Source organism: Epinephelus moara, chromosome 19, assembly GCF_006386435.1.
Source record: "Epinephelus moara isolate mb chromosome 19, YSFRI_EMoa_1.0, whole genome shotgun sequence".
Classification (NCBI taxonomy): domain Eukaryota; kingdom Metazoa; phylum Chordata; class Actinopteri; order Perciformes; family Serranidae; genus Epinephelus; species Epinephelus moara.
Window position 1 is genome coordinate 5,438,499 of NC_065524.1, and position 22,806 is coordinate 5,461,304.

Genomic DNA, 22,806 nt, shown 5'->3' on the forward strand with positions numbered 1-22,806 from the left:
CAGCAGAGTCCAAAGACATTGTGACGTATTCATCATTCATTCCTCTGGCACCAATGCTCAGTTTTGCACCACACGTAGCGCAGCACAGTGACGTCATTACCAGCGTGCAACTTGATGACACAGAAGAAGGAAGCCTTGGCTTTCTACTACAAAAAGAATGAATGTTCTAGCTACTTTGGTTTTTATTTTAGTTCGATATATACAGGATTATGCAAACAGTGAGCACCTGTGGCCATTACAGGGAAATTCCAGGGGAAATGCTGGCATAATTACAGTGAAAGTCTATGTTTGCACCGCATGTAAGGTAGGGTAACATAAAGTAACAACATGATGACGGGGGACACAGAGGCCTTAGCTTTCTACAGCAAAAAAAAAGAAAAAAAGAAAAAAGAATGCTTTATCTATTATGGTTTTTAATCTATATAGACCAGCATTATGTAAACAGCAATCTCCCGCGGCCATTTTGGGGAAACACTGGTGTAATTACAGTGAAATACCACATTTGCACAGCACATAAGGTAAGGTGAGGTCATAATTGACAGGGAAGGCAGAAGCCTTAGCTTTCTGCTGCTAAAAGAATAAATGCTCTAGCTATTATGCTTGTTATTATAGATCTATTTAAACAGAACCATGGAAACACTGACGTATTACTTCTACTTGGGTTAACAGAGGGAGCACCCACAAGCCCATTCATCCTTCTGACAAAACTCCACTGTGTCCCAATTATGTATTGCAAACTACTCTGGAAGTCAATGTGCAAGATGTTCCCATCCACTGTTTGTATGTTTTCTTATGAAAAATAATGCACCAAATTTTGTTCGTATCCTACATAATCACGAGCCAGTAATTTGTGCATAACCCACGTATTTTGGAAGGCTGCAATCGTGATCAATGCCATGACAGGGGTAAAGAGGAAGTGGCCCTGAGTGGTCCACTAAGGAGGTAGGCTGGGGTGGTGGGTGGATCACAAAACACAGGAGTTTTTTCTTGACAGGATACCAATGTTTAGAACCGTGTGAACCTTGTGTCATTTTGAGGTACGTCCTCACCGTTTCCTCTTGTTTTTCACCCCAAACCTAACCTCCTTAACTTAACGTCAATTACATAACTTTACGTTAAAGCTGCTCTTACCTTTCTTGCATTTCACACAGCACTTAGAAAAAATTTGAACATCCACAACTCCAGCCTCCCTCCAAAGTCCCATCCCCCTCCTCCTGCAACTCCACCTCCCTCAAAGGGCCTACTTCCCCTCCTCCATTACGTCCTCATTACGTCTATGATACACGTAGGCGTTGGCAAGGTAATGTCAATCGGAGTCAGTGATGACTGATGAGTTTTAGAATAAGGTTACAGGGCTAACATTAGATAGCAGTGTTAACGTTACTAGTAGGGATGTATCGGCCGCCAATATTAGCAAAAAATGTGCATTGGAATGGACTGCATGGAAAAATGCCGATCCAAGAACTCCGATCCAGTTGTTCATGGATTCTGATCCAGGTTTTCGGACCAGCCCAGCGCTCTGCAATTCAAGCAGTCCATTCCAGTGATCCGCTCCAGCACCTACTACCAATCCACCAGTCCAGCATGCAGAGGCAGACACACACTAAGGGTAGGAGGAGTAGCCGTCAACTTAGTTAACTGACTATTTGTTTTCTGCTCTGGTTTTTTGAGAGTGATATTTGGTTTACACTCTTACTGTTTAAGTAAAGAGCACTGATGGCATTGTTTTGGGCACAGTTAGTGAAATTGAAATTGGAGCCATGGATGGACTATTGCTTGTTTAAACAGTTGTACAATATTGTGTGCCTGTGCACCAGGCTGGCACTGACACTACTAAAATAACTGAAAAGGAAAGGCTGCATTGTTTGTTAAATGCCAACAATGTCTTGTGGTGTTAATCTTTTTTTTATTTATTAGGGGGCCAAAGCACAAGTGTGTGGAGTCTTGCTGCTATTTTAATTTCAATGTTAGACATTTTAAAGATTTCTTGTGTTGATTTATTTTCTATTTATTAAGGGGCCAAAGCAGCCAAAGCAAACCAGCTATATTTTTTATTTAATGTTAATGTTCAAGTTTAAAGTTTGTTTATTTAACCCTGTTAACAATAAACAGGTCAGTTTCTCATACCAACTGTTGTGAATCATTCTAACTAACCTGATTAAGTAGTTGTTCTTGTTAGAGTAATATCGCTTGATCGAACCTTTTCTAACATGACTGACAACAAAATAAGTGAATATGTATAATATGCGCTTGGATCGGATCGATATCGGTATCGGCCAAAACTCAAGCCTGTAATATCGGTATATCGGTATCGGCCAAAACTCAAGCCTGTAATATCGGTATCGGATCGTAAGTGAAAAAGCTGGATCGGGACATCCCTAGTTACTAGTAAGTGGAAACGCACAAGGAAGATAACATTAATGTTTCAGAGGCTACGCTACAGTAGGCTAACGTTAGCCATTAGCAACTGGATGCTGTGTTGTCATATATAACATTATAGCCTATGTTACATTAGAGGCAAACTAAAAATACCTGTCCAGCAGAAACTCTGCAACCATCTTGTCCCTTTTTAGCTCAGGATGAAGCTGTATCAGAAGTTACACGAGCGGTTATGTCAGTCGGAGGCCTCCACGTGGGGAAGACAGGATGCTCGGCCTGCTCGGATTTTTCTTAGAACCATATGAGAATGGTATAATTCTGAGTTTTTATCTCTGGTGGAATTAACTTACATTTTAGTGTGCCATCAGCTTTTTAATAGCATTATAACCTAAACAAAGAAAAGCGTAAAATTTCCAGAAATGTAAGTGTCACTTTAAGAACGTAACTTCGTTTGTAGGGTGCTACTTCATAGGATGTCATACATACTGTTGCGTGACCATTTTGGTAGTGTATCATACGAACCTTTGGATATGTTGCAGTGTGGATTGTTATATTTATTCAAATGAGAGCATATCTGTTCTGTCAGGTGGTAGAAACACGACAGCAACAGAGACACAGTTAAATGAATTCTTTAAAATTCTTGCTCATTGTGACAGCAGTGTCAAGTGATGACTATCGCTGCTTGCCAGCGCACTATCAAGGGTAATGTATGTGGAATTGAGATACACTGCATGCTACACGGCAAAAGTTACCCTGAGTAGCTAGCTAGTTACAAGTCATCAGTGAGCAGTTTGGCTGAGAAGCAAAGGTAAAACATTCCTCCCCATAATGTGACATATGCTCCAAGAGGAAAAAACAGTGGTGTAAAAATGTTAATGAGGAGGCAGACATTTAGTACTTCAGGGCAAGACAGGTGGCATAGCATCACCACAGAGAGAGAGACATTTGCTCACATTCAATTCAACTCAATGTGAAGCTTCAGGGGGAGCAGGACAGGACAGGAGGTGTATTAACTGGAGACAGCAGACGGTGATGGTTAGAGGAGCAGGTAGATAAGCGCACACACACACACACACACACACACACACACACACACACACACACACACAATGGTGTGTCAGGAACTGTGCCAAGGCTCGCCAACTGTCACATGCACTTAGGACTAAAGATCACCTCAAGCATCTGCCACATCACAGTTGCAATTACTATCATCACCATCATCATCATCAACAGCAACATAATCACAAATATTGTTTTTCATCATCACTGTTATCATCGTCATCACATTTCCATTATTATCATCCTCATCATAATCATCGCCATTGTGATCCTGTTTGTCAGCATCATCAGCAAATACAATCACCATCAACTCAGTCACTGCCATCTTCATCCTTATCCTTATCTTAACCGTGATCACCACAATCGCTTTCATTCCCACCTTTATTCTGTCATCATCATCGTCATCATCATTTAATTATAGTAATTATTATGATCACTAATAACAAGGGAACAGGTGTGATTTTAACAGTGGTGGGGACACACATTAAATAGGGTTTCTGTGGATCCCTCCCCAGGACATTACGAGCATCAAACACCTAATTTCCTGCATTCTGATGAAGTTTCGTACAATCTTGGTGGAAATGCCTTTATATATGTAAAGTAAAACACAAAATTCAGGCAGCATGTGACAATTCAAAATATAAAAGAATGTAATGCAGTAAGGCTCTCAAGGATTCTGTATTGCTTTCAAATAATCATTCTCCTGTAGATCAAGTTATATCCCTGCTCATGTTCAGAACTGTCTGCACATTAACAATGTCCCACATATATGTGTTATCTGAGAAGTCATGAATAAAGTTAAATTGTAATTTAGTGAGAATAAAGTCACAATGTTTGAAGAAAACATCTACCTGTCCTATATTCTGCTAGCCTGGTGAGACCATCTGAGCTCAACATCCTGTTTTGCTCTCTGTATCAGTCTGGACTCAGTGCTGCCCCAAAAACGGTCCAGAAATTAAAATCCAATCTGGGCTAATCAGGGATCCGCACTGTGGTTGGCAACAGCCAATCACGGACTACGTTGTAGTTGATGATGTCAAATGCAGGCTGCAGCTTGCACAAGAGTAATAGCAACTCCTAAAGCAACAAGTGCTAACTCTAACGTCAGTTGAGTTAGCACAGCAATAAGTTAAGTTACTGCAGAAATGCAGTCAATAACTACAATTAATGGTCACGCCTACTATCATCATCACAGTCATTATCATCATTTTCATCATAATCTTGATTATCACCATGACATGATCGTCACCATAATCACCAGGATCATAATCACCATCATCATCACCATATTCATCCTCATTATTATCTCATCATCATCTTCATTACCATGATCATGATCATCACCATGATCATCATCACCAGGATCACCACAATCATTATCGTCCTCATCATCATCTTCATCACCATGATCATCATCATCACCACGATCACCACCATCATCATCTTCATCACCATGATCATCATCATCACCACGATCACCACCATCATCATCATCATCATCACCATGATCAGCACAATCATCATGACCATGATCATCATCATCATCATCATCACCACCATGGTCATGATCACTGTCATTGATAAATACTGATTGATTAATTTCACTTTAAATCAACTGCATTATATGGTCATATATTATCCTTCTCTTCTAGTATTACATCATCATTACCACCACCCGTATGACCATCCTCCTGCTCATTCTGAGTGCTGCTCTCAGTATATGCATGTTTCAGCACTGCTTCACTTTGTTTAGGCAGAGCTAATTAGCAGTTAAAAATACAGCTTGGAGAAGGGCGTGCTAATGAGTTCAGCTCCAGTGCTTACAGTGTGCTCTTTCTGGCCCGGGCGCCCCCGTAATCATTTGAATAATTAATGAATCTCTGGGGCAAAATTCAGGAGGGGAATTTGGCTAATCGTATTGACAGAAAAATGATGACACCAGCTTTTTAGCTTTATTCACGAGACCACGCGAGGCTTATAAAACGATGAGGGATCATTTAGGCCTACTTTCATCTCAGTGTCTTTGTCTAATAAGCTGGATCAATCAGACGAGGGAGCTGTAGAACCAGGGGGAGTGGTCGAGGTGGACAAAGGCAATGAAAAAGCAAACAGAGAACGACTGGAATGTGAGAGAGACAGAGTGGAAGGGAAAAGAGACTAAAAGCATCTCATGCTGTTTCATCAGGAGTTTGTGCTGCTCATCACTGTAGCCTAGAGACTCCATTTAGCAGACACCATTTGGCAACCAACAGCTGATGGTAAGCAAGCACAAAGAGGGGATATAGAGATAGAATATGTTTGTTGATACTGTTTTAAAGCAAACACCTGCTAAACCTTGGAATGCCCTCAAGACAACACCAATGTTGGGCCCCTTTTTGGGGAAATACCGGCTTGACTAACCGAATATAGACTGTGGCTATAAACCTGCCATTGGTTTGTTGATTTTGGATGGCATTCTCCCTTCTTTCCGCTATCTGCGTCTTACCAAATCCCCTTTGGTACAAGAAACAACAACAACCCCTGAGCTAACAACTAACACACTAAAAATGGCAAATTTTGATAAACATTTGGATCGTGTAGTGAGGCATGCCTGCTTTGTTCTTTCTGTAAATTGCTGTAAAGATCTACAACGAGTAAAACAACTTGTGAGTGCACCTTGGAAAAGTCCAGACTTCATCTCACAGCATATTGATCTGTTTTGTGGCAAGGCCAGTCGGAGCTGATTTGCCACATCTTTTGCCCCTGCAGCAGCATGCAACACTGACACTGACTTCACAAATGTACTGGTCTGTTCCACTTCACATGAGCTTCTATGATATCATCATAATAATGCTCTGTTAGAGCCAGCTACAGCCAGCAAATCGTCTGTAGTTTTAACAGGTACAGTGACTCCAGAGCTTAAGTATAGTCAGGCCTCACCTCTAGGGCACCAATTATCAAATTATGTTTGTCTTTTTTATCACTAAAAGTTGAATGACACAGTTGGCATATGACTGTTAATGTTTCCTTGGCATTATCTTACACTGAGCAATTTTAATGACAGTGCTCGCCTTCCAGCATGCAAATATTCCACCAAAACAAGTTCACCCCTGTAGCAACCAAAAACGTAATAACGGCCAATAATGTAATAACTACCAATAACGTAATAATTTTGGCCATTTTAAATGTAATAAAGCCAATAATGTAATAACACCTTTGAGACAATAACGTAATAACTTTTTGCCAATAATGTAATAAGTTATTACATTATTGGCTGGTTATTACGTTATTGGCCTAGTATTTAAAAACCCTTTGAAAATGTAATAACTGGTGCTGATAATGTAATAATATTATATATGACTGCAGTTCTTGGGAATAATACACTTTTTTGCAGTTTTTGTGCAGTTCACTGAATTAAAATAAGTACAGTGGACAAATTTAAGATTTAGATTCTCTCTCTATCTCTCTCTCTTGCTTGCTCTCTCTCATTATTAATACTGATCAGAAAAAAATGATATTTGATCCTGTAAGATCCTGTGATGTCATCCAGGTGTTTAACAGAGGGTTTACTACAACTCTATGATATAACAGCCTATAGATCACATCTGGACTCTGTGAGGAACTGGAGCTGTTTTATAAAATATATGTTTATATTGTTGATATATGTGACATTAATTAATATCCATCTAATAAAAGACAACAGGTCTGAGACAACTGGAGCAGAACAATTGAACCTCTATGTAAGCTGATGGAGGATTTTCACTTCCACTCCAAACCTCTTCATTAGCTCTCTCTCTCTCTCTCTCTCTCTCTCTCTCTCTCTCTCTCTCTCTCTCTGAGAGTTATATATATATATATATATAATATACAGCATAGAAAAACATGAACAATAAAAATGAAACTAAAACCGTTCCTTCTCAAATGAAAAGTAGCTTTCACTCAAATGTAAAAACCAAACAAACAAAACAACAACAAAACAAACTTAAGACAGATGATGAAGGAGGAAAAATTAACATAAAACTGACATTACTTTTTCCAGTAGATGTCCTTAACTTTGTACTGCCCAAAACTCAGATAGCTTAGAATTAGCCAGGCTTTCATCCATTGGCTATGTTTGCCAAACAACTCCTTATCCGTGCACTGAGACCACTGCTGCGTCCAGCAGCCTTGTATAGCTTCATAATACTGATGGTGAAGTCATTTTCTTTGTCCAGTTCTAGGCTCTCCTCAAGTGTTTCTCTTATATAGAGGTTGGGATAAAATGCTGCCAACAGTGCCTGGAATGAGCGCGAGACTTGATTGAATGTCCCAAGCATGGACATATCTTGGATTAGAGCAAACTCAATAATTCTTGATAGGACTTCTGGAGGTAGGTATTGCTCTCCCAGCTCATTTCCAGCATCCTCAACCATGTTAACCAAAGGGGCCATAGACTGATCAACAGAATTATGTTGAAACACAGGTTCACCTTGAGACAGAAAGCCTGGTTCATCAGCTATACAGGCAGGTTCGTCAGACATAGAGGGGGGGTTGGCATCAGACTGAGAGCCAAGTTCAGTGTCAGACAGAGAACTAGGTTGGGGCACTTTCTGCAACTCTGCCTCCTGAATGGCCTGAATATATGGGTGAACATGTCCATCTAAACTAACGTAATGCTCCCCCTGTCCCTCAGCAAAATGTCCCAGAATCAAAACAGGCGAGTTTTCAAAGTAACCACCAGATGGTGATATTACAGAGGTGGCATCCAAACCAAGAGTCGACACAATAAGGAACTGAACGTTAAATATCTGCGATGCTCTCTGAAGAGTTAGATGGTCTCCGTATGTGCCATGTTGTGCCATCCCCTGTAAATATTCAGCCCATGTCTCCTCAACATACTCTGAAAGGGGTGTCCCATCCACTCCATATGGATGTGATGTTAAGTTAGCCACTATTTCTTCACGCAATGTTGCTGCAGAACGGAAAATTCCAATGGTGGCCAGTTGATCAGAAATAGCAGCAAATTGGCAGTTGCCATCAGGGACTGGGTCAAAGCGAATGTTCAGGTTTGATGATTCAAAATTCTCCAATCTGTCCTCATGTGAGAGAGGTATTCTCAGGTCCACTTTTTTGGGCTGAAACTTTTGGCGCTGGCTTTCTTCTAATCTTGTCACACTAGTCACATCAGAAACTTGGAACCACCTTCGTGTTGGAGTGAGGCTATTTGGCATGTGAAACTCAACCTTGTATTTGTGCAATTTACGGTTTATTGCCACAATCACACCTGGTATCACAAAATGTTTCTGTGAGACTCTGTGATGGACACTCTTCACCCTGACCAAGACATGTTCATGTAGTCTATATATAGAGGGTTTAAACCTCCCAGATTGGTTCTGTCGACGTATGCAACGCTGGGTTGCTTCTTTTGCTCTTTTCCTGATCCTATTTCGTTTGTGCTCGAACAAAAGTCTCTGCTTTTCGGTGGGCATTGCTTTGTTGCCTGGTGGGCTGGGTTCTTCAAGGACTTCTTGAGAAATTAACTGGTTGGACCATGCATGACTTTGCCTTCCATAATACACCTGAAAAGGAGACATCACACTCAAAACCTCCTTTGGATCTTCATTCATTACCTTTGCATAAATTGGCAAGTGCTTAACCCAGTTAACTCCTCCTTTTTGATATTGGACCAGGTCATACATTATCTTCTTCCTCAGGAGACGGTGACTTCTCTCCACTTTACCCTGGCTCTGAGGATGGTAGGGAGAGCTCTGAATTATTTTCACTTGTAAGGAATCCATAAGTTTTTTTACAGCACCTTTGAACTCCTTCCCTTGGTCATGCTGTAAGACTTTTGGTGGACCATGCTCATTGTAAATGTCTTCAAGGTGTCTAGAAATCTCTGCACTGTGTTTACCTTTCAGTGGTCTTAACCATACATACCTACTGAACACATCTATTACAGTCAGGATGTACCTATATGTGACCCGGCCATACTTGACCCTCCATTCACCCATGTCAACAAGGTCTACCTGATGTCGATCTTGAACTGCTTTGGCTTTGATAGATTTTGGTCTACCTGATGTCGATCTTGAACTGCTTTGGCTTTGATAGATTTTGGAATGGCTTTGTTCCGGAAAGTTGCCTTGTGAAGTTGGTAACGTCTTGATCGGTCCAAAATGTTTTTCACACTTGCTCGGCTGATCCCAGAGTACTGCTGCCTTAGGAGTATGTTTACTTTTCTTACACTAGAGCCTTTTGTTTTGTCCAAAGCCTTATTTACAACTGCAGAGATCGATGATTTCCTGGGTACCAATTTTCCATCAAATGTAAGTGACTGACCATCCTCACTGAGAGCGTAATGTTCCCTGTTCTGCCATAGTCGAATGAGTGCAGAACGCTCGATCCTGGATCTCTCTGCTACTGGAACTTTAAATTCTCCCTTAAGTGCCTTAAGTATGACATTGTAGGTCTCATCTGACATTGGCCTCTGTCCATGTCCATTGTAGGTCTCATCTGACATTGGCCTCTGTCCATGTCCTCTGCATTCCAAGCTGATGCAGATGAAGAGGATGAAGACTGTTGGAATTACTTTCATTTTTTCCAGATATGTCAAATACCTAAAATGATATTAAAAACAAAGTTATTCCCTTTTACACTCTAAGCACATGATGATATGACCTGACATACTGTATATTACAATACCACACACTAATGTTATAAATTAATTATGCAAGACACAGGCCCAGTGTAGCTACTGTCAAAGTCAATATTTCATGGTAAAGCAGGCTGATGAACTCATTAGGTTAGTAGCCTATATTTTTCCACTCAGTCTTTCAGTGTCATTTTTACACCAGGTTTAGCTAATGTGATATGAATCTTTGAATGTACGATATAGACTACACATAAACATGGACATGAATAAAACTCAATTAATCTTCAATACACAAATTTTACATGAACAACTACACAACCATAAGCATACACAAGAATGCACACATGGCATTGTATCAGAATATTTTAACAGATTTAGCACTAACATTGTAATTCCTTTTCCTACACTGCCACTTGTTGGATAAACCTAGTCTCACATAGCCGTCTTATTACTGATATAACTTTCGATAATACATAACTAAATGCGCGCAAGGATACAAAGTCTCTCCTACTGTACAACATGAAGGAGACTGGACTTAGTCAGTGACTTCAGGTGTCAACTGCAGAAAAGCTAGACAAATGACTAGCTAGCTAGCTAGCTAGCAATTTTTCTGTTGTCATGCTCTCTCAATGTTTACATATCCCTTGCACTTAATACATTTATGAGGAGGGATTCCAACTAAATTAAGAATGCTGCTAAATCTGAGAATTATTTACCTTTCCACATGCTGCAAGAAGTTCCCCAAGTCTGCAGAAAAAGTCTAATTGCCAGTCACATCAACTGGTTATCTTGACATGACTTTGCCATCTAGTGGTCAGTAGGGTGTGCTGCAAAAGAAAACATTTCTCCGAGAAAGGGAATTTTGAATGGGTAAAATTGTGCTGCCACTTAATTAGCAACTTCAGTGACTATGAGTGTTCTGGAGATAACACTAAGCATCAAGTCCATTTGCAAACATATAATTAGCATGGTAGAAGTTTGCATCTCAATGTAGATTAGAAACAGGCACGCAGTGCAGAACTTAAAATGTTTCACAATTGTGTTGAAGTCACTGTGTGGTCATTGCGTGGCATCAACCTGAGCATAAACTAGACATATTCGACAGTGAAAATAAAAAAATAACAGTCATATATAATATTATTACATTATCAGCACCAGTTATTACATTTTCAAAGGGTTTTTAAATACTAGGCCAATAACGTAATAACCAGCCAATAATGTAATAACTTATTACATTATTGGCAAAAAGTTATTACGTTATTGGCTCAAAGGTTTTATTACATTATTGGCAAGTTATTACATTATTGGCTTTATTACATTTAAAATAGCCAAAATTATTACGTTATTGGTAGTTATTACATTATTGGCCGTTATTACGTTTTTGGTTGTTACAACCCCTAACACTATTTTGCAAGGGCAAAGTCGCTGCATCCTCAGCTTGGTGCCACCCAAGTGGAAAGTGATTGGTTTAAAGAAACATAAACAAGCCAGAGGATTTTTCCCCTATAGGAGAAGATAATCAGTGATTACAGACCTTTACCTTGGTGTGGAGATAAGTCTGGCTATGTTTGACTTGGGTACAACCGGTATTGATTACAGGTCACATGTAACATTAATGGTTGTTTTGACAGAGTTGTGGTCAGTGTCAGTGATACACTAGTAATATTACTTTTTCCAGTAATGAGTAGTGTAACTAATTACTAATTTAATTTCAGTAATAATATTACAGTTACCCAAAACCAAACAACTTGTCACAACAGTACTTTTGTTATCACCTCACTCACAACTGACTTTAAATACAACATCACATCAACACACTCATCATCGCACTGCGCAGACATGTCACAAAGCCGCAAGCTAGTTTGAAAGGTGGAAACACTTATCTTAGTGAGCTGAAAATATTCCCATTACTTTGACTTGACCTGACTGTCAGGAGGAAAGATGACAAAAACACTGTTGATGCAAGCAGTAGAACTAAAACTCTTTCCACTGCAAAAAACAAGTAGTAAAAACCTCCTATCTGAAATACCTACTATTACCAACAGCACAACAGTGTGAATCTCCAGGAAATACACCCCACCAAAGGTGAGCCCTACTCGGCTACGGATGTCTGCTGTATCGCTATAACGGCTAAACAACCAAAACTGGATTTTACTCATGGAGAGCTGCAGGTTAAAGAAGTCATGAAGCTTGTGGCTCGATATTTGGTGGATGAAATGTTGCTCCATGAGTGACTTTCCGTCTTTCAGGCAGATCCTTGGGAAAATACCGGTCAAAGGCAACTGAAGAACCCAGGTAAAAAAATAAAATAAAATAATAATAATAATAATTTGCACAGAATCTAGCCTTAGCTACACTCACAGGCTATTACTGTGACATCCACACACAACACACATCTGAATTTTGGGGAGACAACAACAAATGTGTGTAACAGAAAAGTAATATAACGAGTAGTGTAGCGAATTACTGTTGGCAGGGATAACCAGTAGTGAGTAAAACTTTACATTTTTAGAGTAACAAGCTCAACACTGGTCAGTGCAGATTCAGTCACGTTACTCTGTTACTTAAAGCCGCGTCGGACACAAGTGATAAATCTTAACATGGCATGACAAAATCAAGAAAGACTTCCAATTTGACACCAATGACTCGTGACTTAACTTGGACTTTAACTTTTTGCTTAGAATGACTTGAAATCTTCTTATAAACATATAACTATGTTTTGAAAAGTGATATACAAATAAACTTATTATTATTATTGGGCAAACATGTTCATACTGGTGTGCACTTGGAAATCTATAGAGTTTGAGAAAATTTGCTTTTGGGGAAGCACTTTTAACTGTGTTGAAAATTTGGATAAATAGTTTTTAGTAGCATCGAAGAACACATTGTGGCAGACAGTGCAGCATGCTGACCCCTTCTTCTTCTATGTATATATTATTCAGCTTTCAAAAAATCCTTACAGCATCGATGCCAGACAGTTGCATGCCAATGTTGATGACGACTACGCTCAGCACTTGCCAGCGGACTGTACCATCCAGCAACAGTTTCCATACTGACAGTGTCTCCACTGAGGACAGGGAGCGCTGCTCCTCTTGCATCTCTTCAATCTCAGCCTGGATGTTACACTTGGCTCTGTACCACTTCAGGGCTGGGAGACAGGGGACAACAAGCAGCATTGTCAGAGCACGCATCAAGGAAAGACACACCTGAAAAATAAGTCATTATAGTGACACCAGCTTACATATTTTACCTGGAAAGACAGACAAGATAATGGACTAACCACATAACAGAAATGTGGGTACAGAATATTTCCCTGCCCTTGGTGATGTCAGTCAGTCTGTCTGACAGTCATTAGGACCTCTAATGTGTGTTGACATGATGAAATGTAACTAAGTATATTTACTGAAGTACTTTACTAGGACATTTTGAGGTATTTGTCCTTTACCTGAGTATTTCCATTTTACAGTATACTTATTTATTCTTCTACTCCATTGCATTTCAGCGGAAAATATTGTATTTTTACTTCACTACATTTATGTCATAACCTTTGTTACTAGTTACTTTACAGATTCAAAATATTAATACAAAATATAACTAACACATTCTAATTATTATCACAGATTAAACTACCAAGCAGTGTATACGGTAATCAAAATTAACTCCACTTTGGGGCATCTGTGGCTTAGTGGCAGAGCAGGCGCCCCATGTACAAGGCTGTTGCCGCAGCGGCCCAGGTTCGACTCCAGCCTGTGGCCCTTTGCTGCATGTCTCTCCCTCTTTCTCTCTCCCCCTTTCACACTTCACTATCCTATCAATTAAAGGCAAAAAATGCCCATAAAAAATATCTTTAAAAAAATAAAATAAAAAATTAGCTCCACTTTTACCAGCTGCAACATTAAAGTGATCAATTCATGAATGCATCAATAATCATAATTCAGTACTATAATATACATTATTCTGAAATGGGTTAGTCTGCATTATGATTAACTTTACTTTTGGTACTTAAGTATATTTTGATGCTAATAATGTACTAAATGATCATGGTCCTTCTTCCATCACTGATGGGATGCCACAATGGTTAATTTTTGGTCCCATCATGTTCTGTATGTACATGCTGCTACTCTGCCACAGAATTTATAGCTTGGACATATCTAATTATTGCTATAGTGATGACATCTTCCAGCAGTAATACCTCTGTGAAAGTAGCCAAAGTTCCAAACTGTTATGATGCAATAAAATAATTTCTCAAAATGATTTTATAACTACATTGTGGTAAAACAATAATTCTTTTTATTGGGACAGTTACACACAATTACTCTAATGTAATTGGTCCTTTTGCCTTTTCTCTTTATTCTGTAAAGCGTCCCATGGCTAATGTGCAGCACTTCCACAACACTAACCTGTGATGGTGGCATGGACGTTGTGCTTCTCAATCAGCAGGTACCTGGGACTCTCTGGGAACCATGGCAACATCATCAACTGGATAAAAGTTGGTACCACTATCACTGACAGAAAGAGGGGCCAGTGTTCCTCCTGTAACAGTTAGAGGGCAGTTATACTTACACACATGCTGAGAATGTCACTCTCATCTGGTAAATGTGAGCCATAGAAGGTAAGTGCTTACTGATGTAATGACAGTAATACTGCCATTTAATAAGAAATCAACAAGAAAAAAAAACTATACCTCCTAGTCGCTGATATAAAAGTTATATGATGGATATCATGTTAATAATAGCCATGGCAGGAGGCATCATAATTTTGGGTTGTCTGTCCCATTCTCGTGAACACAATATCTCAAGAACACCTTGAGAGAATATCTTCAAATTTGGCACAATGTCCACTTGGACTCAGTGATGAACAGACTAGATTTGGGTGGTCAAAGGTCCAAGGTCAAGGTCTCTGTGACCTTGCGTCCATTTCATTCTCTTCAACATGATATCTCAAGAACGCCTTGAGGGAACGTCTTCAAATTTGGCTCAAATGTTCGCTTAGACTCAAGGATGAAGTAATTAGATTTTGGTGGTAAAAGGTCAAAGGTCAATGTCAATTTTTTTTCTTTCTGTCTCATTCTTGTGAACACGATGTCTCAAGAAGGCCTTAAGGAAATTATGTCAAACTTGGCACTGATTGACTCTTGTACGCAAGGATGAACTGATTAGAATTTTAGGTCAGAGGACAAAGTCACTATGACCTCACAAAACACACTTTTGGTCGAGAATTCAAGAACTCAAGAATTCATACACTAATTACAACAACATTTTACACAATTGTCTTATAGAAAATGGTGATGAAGTGATTAGAATTTTATATCCATAAGGTCAAGGCGGAGACATTTGGTCAGATACTAAATTGATGATATTGATCTTGGATGCCCACCTTGAAACTGTGGTGATTGTATAGATCTTGTGTGCTGCCGGGTGAAAGATGTGAGTGAAGCACCAATGTTTTAGAATATGCAGCTTCCATGCAGCAACATTTGACGCATTGTCAGCTGTCATGACTCCAAATGAAACTGTAACTGCAACTTGACTGGTTTTTTTGGGGAGTTTTTCCTTATCCGCTGCGAGGGTCATAAGGACAGAGGGATGTCGTATGCTGTAAAGCCCTGTGAGGCAAATTGTGATTTGTGATATTGGGCTTTATAAATAAAATTGATTGATTGATTGATTGAATTGATACAACCACAAGGCAGTAATTCTAGTTTACATATTTACTGTATAGCTAAACACTGCATCGGATATTTATACATACTTAATACATTCTAATGAATCATAGCCATTTCAGGACACCTCGGGTCAGGCTCTGGTCAAATTAAGTCCAAGATGTGCTTTTTCAGGCTCTTAGCTTGTAACACTAAGCACACCAATGTTAGGGACACTTTAAGCCTCGGGGAAAGTCTTAATTCACCCCTCAGTATCGTTATTCAGTCACATTACCTTGTCTGCTTCAATAATAGCTAGTGTTAAACACATTTCTTTTTTTACTTTTAAGTAATGACTGTTGCAAGTGAAGAACTCATGAGCTACTGTTGAGCCACCATGACCACATGTTCACATCAACACTGGGTGGTATAAAGCAGTTGACTACCTTTCCTAAAAGCTCATGTAGGCCGAGGATTTGGGCAGCGAAGACTCCAGTGCCAATAAAGATACTTGGGACAAGACCCAGGAAGCCTCGCAGATTCTTAGGTGCTATCTCGCCCAGGTACATTGGCACCACACTTAGAGAGATGCCTGCAGTAAAAAAACAAAACAAAAAAAACAAAACAAAGAAGAATATCTTTGTAACAATGCACTGATTTAAAATAAATGTTTTATAAAGACTTCATGGTATAATTCAACACGATAGTATAACTGTTATGTAAAAAGCCATAAGCGAGACAGACACTACATAGACAAAAGTATATGGACACTGAAACAAAGCATGTCATCCTGAATGTTACCAAACAACAATAACAAAATGGGATTGTTGTATGCTGTCCTGGAAACGTAAGTGGGATAAAAAAAGGTTACAAATCTGACATGGAACCTGGGAAGGGAAGTCTGGGTAAGAGTATTTTTACAATTTCAAAATGTCATTTAAGTTTTGAAATTAAAGTTGCTCTGTGTACCTTGTAAAAAGTCAGAGCAACTGTTCAGTTCAACACAGTTACTGTATGTTTTAGTGCTGAGAGGATTACTCAGTTAATTTATTAGCTGATCAACAGATTAATTGACAATTTATTTGCCATTAATTGCCTTTTTTCCACAAGACAGTACAAAACACTAACAAAACAACAACACTAAATATGAAAGTGAATACAAGCCAGTACATTAAGTTTTGTCAGGGGATAAGGGGACAAGGTGTGTTGGCTCTGTGTGTGTGTGTGTGTGTGTGTGTGTGTGTGATTATTATTTTTTTTAATTTTTTTTTTTTAATGGAACTGACTTCTTGCACATGGACATCGCCATGTTGAAACCAAAAACAGCCTTCCCTGAACTGGATAAAGGATGTCCGCATACATTTGGCCTCATAGTGTGCATGCCCCACACAAACAGCATTAAATGAGTGCAACTCAGTGCGCAATGGATGTAGAAGTGTGTATATAAGTGTGTGTGTGTGTGTGTGTGTGTGTACCTGAGTGGATTCCTGTGATGAAGCGGCCAATGATGACCATCTCAGGTGAACCACAAATCCTGCTGAAGCCCATGAGTGAGCCAGCAATAAACACCAACACTGTTGCGTTTACCACTGTGCCTTTCCTGAAAGTGCACACACATACACACACACACACACACACACACACACACACACACACACACACACACACACACACACACACGCAGCAGGCAGGCATTATGAACATACATAAAAGGATATGACCCAGAGGTTTATGAAACAGTGAGGACAGCAGCAGTATACGGTCGCTAGCAGTAACCCCCTCACCTGATATACACACAGCCATAATGATAGACATGTATGCCTCTATAAGGCCTGATTAGCCATAAAACGCTAACACAGCTCACAAGGTTGGTTGTGAGCTCTGAATAAAACACTACTGTGTGAAGGAAGTGATCAACCTGTATATGGGATAATAAATTGCCTGCTTTTCATTTGCATTTAAATGTCTACTGAAGTCTTGTGAAATAGTGGAGAGGAATGGAGCTTTCAGCTGATTTGCACTAAACATAAGAGAACTTTCCTCTGCACTTTAAGGGCTAGTACACTTCTGAAGGGCAGAGGGGACGAGACGACACTGTGCACTCTGAAGGACAACAGGACACCAGGGAGGGGGTTACCAACACAGAGGATAGAGGCATGATTGATAGAAGGCCCTGATCTAGTGCCTTATGTGCCAGTGTGTGTGTGTGTGTGTCTGTGTGTGTGTGTGTGTATTTCTGTCTTTGAGGGCCTTATTTCCTAAACTTGTGTTATCCCATTTATTTCTCTTTTATGAAAAAACACATATACTTGACCATGTTTACCAGTGTCATTCTAAGAATTGTGAAAAATGGCATAGTATATTCCTCGCTGTGATTGTGTATTAGTGTTGACTGTTCAGGTGTTCATGGTGGTGGCAGCACCAGATGCTACTGAGCATCTCTCAGGCTGGCATTGCCAATTGGCCATGATCCACCCCCATGGTTGGGTGGTCTGCAGGGGTTATTGGGTAAGGTGTTAGGACAGAGCAGAGCCAACATCCAAATACAGCTCAGAGGGCTTCTGAGAACAAGTATTTAGTGTTGTAGTCAAGACCGCACCAACCGAGACCGAGACATTACCGAGACCAGAGAGTACCGAGACCGAGACAAGACCAAGACATTTAGAGGTCGAGACCAAGACAAGACCAAGACCGTATATATCAAAGGAAAATCATAAAAAACATCAAAATGTGAGTTTTCTTTATTTAAGTTTGCTTTTAACCCTATGGGCCCTAGGCGTTTTTGGGGTATTTTTACTGCCTTTACTTTTAAGCTCATATCACAGTCATTATAAAGGCTACATACACATGCTATATCTTGTTTTTTTCAGGACAATCTGGGCTAACCAGATCATTTCATGTCCTTCTATGTGCCTGTATTTTATATTAATTTTTAATTAATTAATTTTAGCAATGAAAAAAAAAACACATCCATGTGACTAAATTCTTACATTTTTACATGTATCTCACCATAGCAAGCTGGAAAAAGACATATTCTGCCATATATGAAGAGGGGAGACTCTCTGGAATCTGGCAATATAAGAACCATGATGCTGGGACATTCTGTCACTTCACAGTTGTCCAAAACATGTGGTTTGTGCCAGGCGGACATAATTGCCAGTATTTTTTCATTATTGCAAGAAATTCCATTGACTCATTCACAAGTCAAAAATGTGTTTTATCTGAAAGAAACATGTAATATTTACATCTAAGATAGTAGAAAAATAGTCAACCAAGTGCAATGATGTCCTCCAAGATAATATTTGTTTTTCAGTTTCAGTTAGGCTATATATTGGGGGGATATTTTGGGCATTGGTGGGGGAGCATGTCCCCCTCAGTGTATATGGTGACTACGGCTCTGTCATGCATGCATAATTAGGCTACTGTTGTCTGGGTGCGCAAAGGTGAAGTGGCTGGTCTTGTCATACAAAGTTTGATGGAGTGTCAACTGGACAATATGGAGATATTTGCATCTTGAAAGCTGGACTACAAATGTGGATAGACAGGGAGAAACACACACAAGCCTAAGACGTGGCACTGTGAGTAACAGGTGGTAGTGAGTCTGGGTAATTGTTATATAATCAACTGACCTTTTTAACTCATTTTAGTTTCCTATTTAATGTTTTTATCATGGTGATTTGTAAATCCCTGCCTGTCAGAGCATTGAGTCAACTGGCTAAAACGGCTTCCATGTGTCAGTGGTTTTGAGCAGGTGCAGAGACTTAACTGCTGCATCTGTAATAAGGCCATGCTCTCTCCCTCCCTCTCACTCAAAGTGTAAATGTAGAGCAGAGTTTTGCCTGGGAATGTTAGACATGACTGACCAATACTCTTGCCAGTATTGTTATCAGTCAATACTCCTCATTACTCACAACATTGAAACACAGCATTTTTTGTGTATGGCTAGGCTTTCTGAATGCACGTTTATTTTGAACATCAATAAATCAGGGCTCTAACTACGTGGTAAGGTAGAAGGAAAGATTTTGGATATGGTTAAAAGAAACCAACACTAACTGTTGTAAAACTGGTCTAGAACTTAGAATACTCTGTTGAATAAACCATGAAAACAACAACAAACGTCCTACCTGCCGAAGCGAGAGACTAGTATGCCCACGATGAGGGAGCCCAGCAGACCACCAATAGCGAAGACAGAGACAGTGAGAGAGTACATAAGGGTGAGGGTCTCCCCACTGAGGCCTGTTCCATTGCGACGCAGTGCTGTCTTATTGTAGAAGTCTTTTATGTACTAACAATTGAAGGGACAGAAGAAACAGAATTGAGGAAAGGTCAGAAGACGAAGGCAGTATGTGAGGTGGCAAAAACAATGAAAAACAATGATCATTTATGATGTATGAATGAAAGATAATTCGATAACAATAGATATGCCATTATATATACTAATATACCAATGACCTCAGTCCATAGGTTAAGAAGTTGTCATGTCTAGTGATGTCATGAGAACCAATACTCGCGATACCTTTCGATTCCATAATGATTTTTTTTTTTTTTTTGAAAAACCAGAAAACCGATACCAGTGTAAGACTAGATGCTATGACTCTTCCGGAACTGATGGGGGCAGTATTCGCCATATAGCTTTACAGTCCATGCCTACATTCAGAGCGAGGGGGTGACAAGGAAGTAGAACTACACATGGCATACCTACACGCGAAAGGATGGCAGAAGCAAGCGCTTGAAAGTAAGCCGGTACGGTCCGGTACTGCGTACCTCTAAAAGATTCAGTGGCTGTACGCAGTACCAGGAAGAGGAGAGAGCGGCTGCCTGCTAAAGCCCACATTCAGAACCAGTCACGACCGCACTTTAGGCCAGAAAATAGATCTGCTAGCAATATGCAGTTTGAAACACCACTTTGTCTGTTTATTAATTGCTTTTATCTCGTTCCGAATTGCTTCGGAACCTGATGTGCTGTGTTTTGGTCCATGCTGGACGGAGCATAATAGGCTAAGCAGATATGTTCCATATTATTTTATTTAATTTCAACAATCAAGCTGCGTGTGAGCTAACGATCAGGGATCAGTAATAGTACTGGCAAGAATTTAAAACTACTTTCATCCCTGCCTGAAGGTAGGGCTGGGTGGTATTCGCGGTGACGGTAACTTACCGCAGTAAACATGAGCTGTGGTACTGCTTTTGTGGTTACCGTCATACCACAGTACTCTGGCTATGGCGGCAGAACAGGGCCTGGCAACCGTTTTACTTCTGATGATAAATAGTTTCCATCCTAGACTTGAATGGCTTTTTAAATTGTTTTATTTAAGGTGTAAAAAAAGAGAGAAGGCGATACAGCGATATCATACCGTCACTGCATCCCCCAAAATAATACTGTGATATTGATTATAGACCATACCGCCCAGCCCTACCTGAAGATATACATAAAATAATAATAATAAAATCTTGTGTGCCAATCTATATTCATCAAAAAAGAAACCAAGGCAAGAGGATACCAACTCGTGTCAGCATTAAGAACAAACCAACATAATTGATTCACCATTAACAAAGAATAAACATTCGACTGCTCTCAATCTTTTGTCTAATAACAAAGCACCAGGACCTGATGGCTCCCCTGCTGAGTTCTATAAACTTTTCTGGTTGATTCTATCTCTGCTCTTTAACAAACTGATAACCTAAGTAAAAGTAAATTCATGACTTCAAGCAAACATGAACACAGCCACAATTTTGACTCCCTAAAAGACAAAGACCCAACCTTAACATCAAGTTACTGTCCCATTTCTCTCATCAATGTGGATATATGCTCCCTTCAAATGGGGTTGTGTTTACTGTATTCACGAGAAAAATCCATATGAATGCTGCTGGGGTATTAATGATCTTGTAAGTGAACATTTTCTAAGAACTCCGAGTTCACAAGTTTGTGTTCATGACTTCCCACAACATAAACACAAGCTTAAAAGTTCCATTTGGTTCCAGCAGTAAGAAAGTCTCTCCCACCAGAAGTTTTCCAGATTAAACTGGATTTAAAAAAGGTAGATAATCATCCAGTAACACATGCAGACTGTCTGAGTAAACACCCCAAACCTGAGATTCAAATGTATGCTGGGCAAGCGAGATTAGGTATGTCATTAATACAAAAATCAATTGCTGTCTAATATAGATAACACATATAGGACGGGGAACAGACTTTAAAGCAACACAGGCAAAGAAAACTGCAACTTCCACCACAGAGCGCACTTGTCAGTACAGGAGTTTGCATTAGTACAGGGAAAGTTTTGATAGCAAACATAGATGCAGTCTTTGAATGTAAACCAGACCTTATATTAGCATAAGTATTTAACACGTGTCTAGAGGGGACTATAACCGACTAGTATTTCTGGTGCAGACTAACAAGGGTAGTAAGATTTAATCAGCTAGTTCAGAGGTCGGTAACCTTTGTTTCTAAAGAGCCATTTTTGGTCAAATTGCCTGATGACAGGTTCTAAATTATTGCGCTGGCTCAACTGCTAGTTTGTAACCATAGCAACGGAGACTCAGAGCAGAGGCAACGGATTACAGTGGGCATAATGAGTGATTTTATCGTTTCATTTAATTTATTTGGTGAATTTGATCATTTTGATGACTGGGATGCAGAAGAAGAGAGGTTAGAGAATGAAAAGAAAAGGGAGAAACGGCACAAGGAGGCAACACCGGAAGAATTAAATAATTTAGTAGATGAGAAGGATGAGCCCAACACCAAGAAGACAACGAAATGGGCAGTTCAAATGCCACTATGATGGACATACCCATATCACTTTCAAATTTCACTATTAATGGTAATGTAGCATTTAATTTTGAATAGGAAACAATCGTTAATTTGTTAATGTGTGTAGGAAATATTATATATATTCACACACCCAGTGTGGGCATGCAGGAGTCTGCCTTTCTTCAGTCCTGACCTTGTTGGTCCAGGATGCAGGAGTTAGGCAGACCTTGTGGCATAAAGTTCTTTCTGTTGGGTTTTAGCATGTTCAGTTCTGCTCAGGATGCAATCAAATTGCCCGGCAGGGCCATGCTAAATCAACCGTTTATAATCAAACAAATCTTACATATGTAATGGTGGAGAATGAAA

At 39.7% G+C, this 22,806-nt stretch overlaps 2 protein-coding genes across 3 annotated transcripts in view; both read right to left on the reverse strand.

Moving 5' to 3' along the window:
- slc2a15a (solute carrier family 2 member 15a) overlaps positions 1-22,806 on the reverse strand; it is a 56,511-nt gene that overhangs the window by 23,641 nt on the left and 10,064 nt on the right. Inside the window, exons 3-7 of one of the 2 annotated variants that reach the window (XM_050070703.1) lie at positions 19,814-19,974; positions 17,165-17,289; positions 16,136-16,281; positions 14,449-14,581; positions 13,009-13,196 (exon numbers count right to left, since the gene is read on the reverse strand). In XM_050070703.1, the coding sequence (XP_049926660.1) occupies positions 13,009-13,196; positions 14,449-14,581; positions 16,136-16,281; positions 17,165-17,289; positions 19,814-19,974 (753 nt within the window). The remainder of the gene's footprint in view (positions 1-13,008; positions 13,197-14,448; positions 14,582-16,135; positions 16,282-17,164; positions 17,290-19,813; positions 19,975-22,806) is intronic. The other variant, XM_050070704.1, reaches the window with a different exon arrangement.
- Positions 6,693-9,601, reverse strand: LOC126406426 (uncharacterized). Its single transcript, XM_050070691.1, has 2 exons — positions 9,473-9,601; positions 6,693-9,425 (listed from the first exon to the last, which is right to left on the reverse strand). The coding sequence occupies exon 2, from the start codon at positions 9,408-9,410 to the stop codon at positions 7,515-7,517; it is 1,896 nt and encodes a 631-aa protein (XP_049926648.1). The 5' UTR covers positions 9,411-9,425; positions 9,473-9,601; the 3' UTR covers positions 6,693-7,514.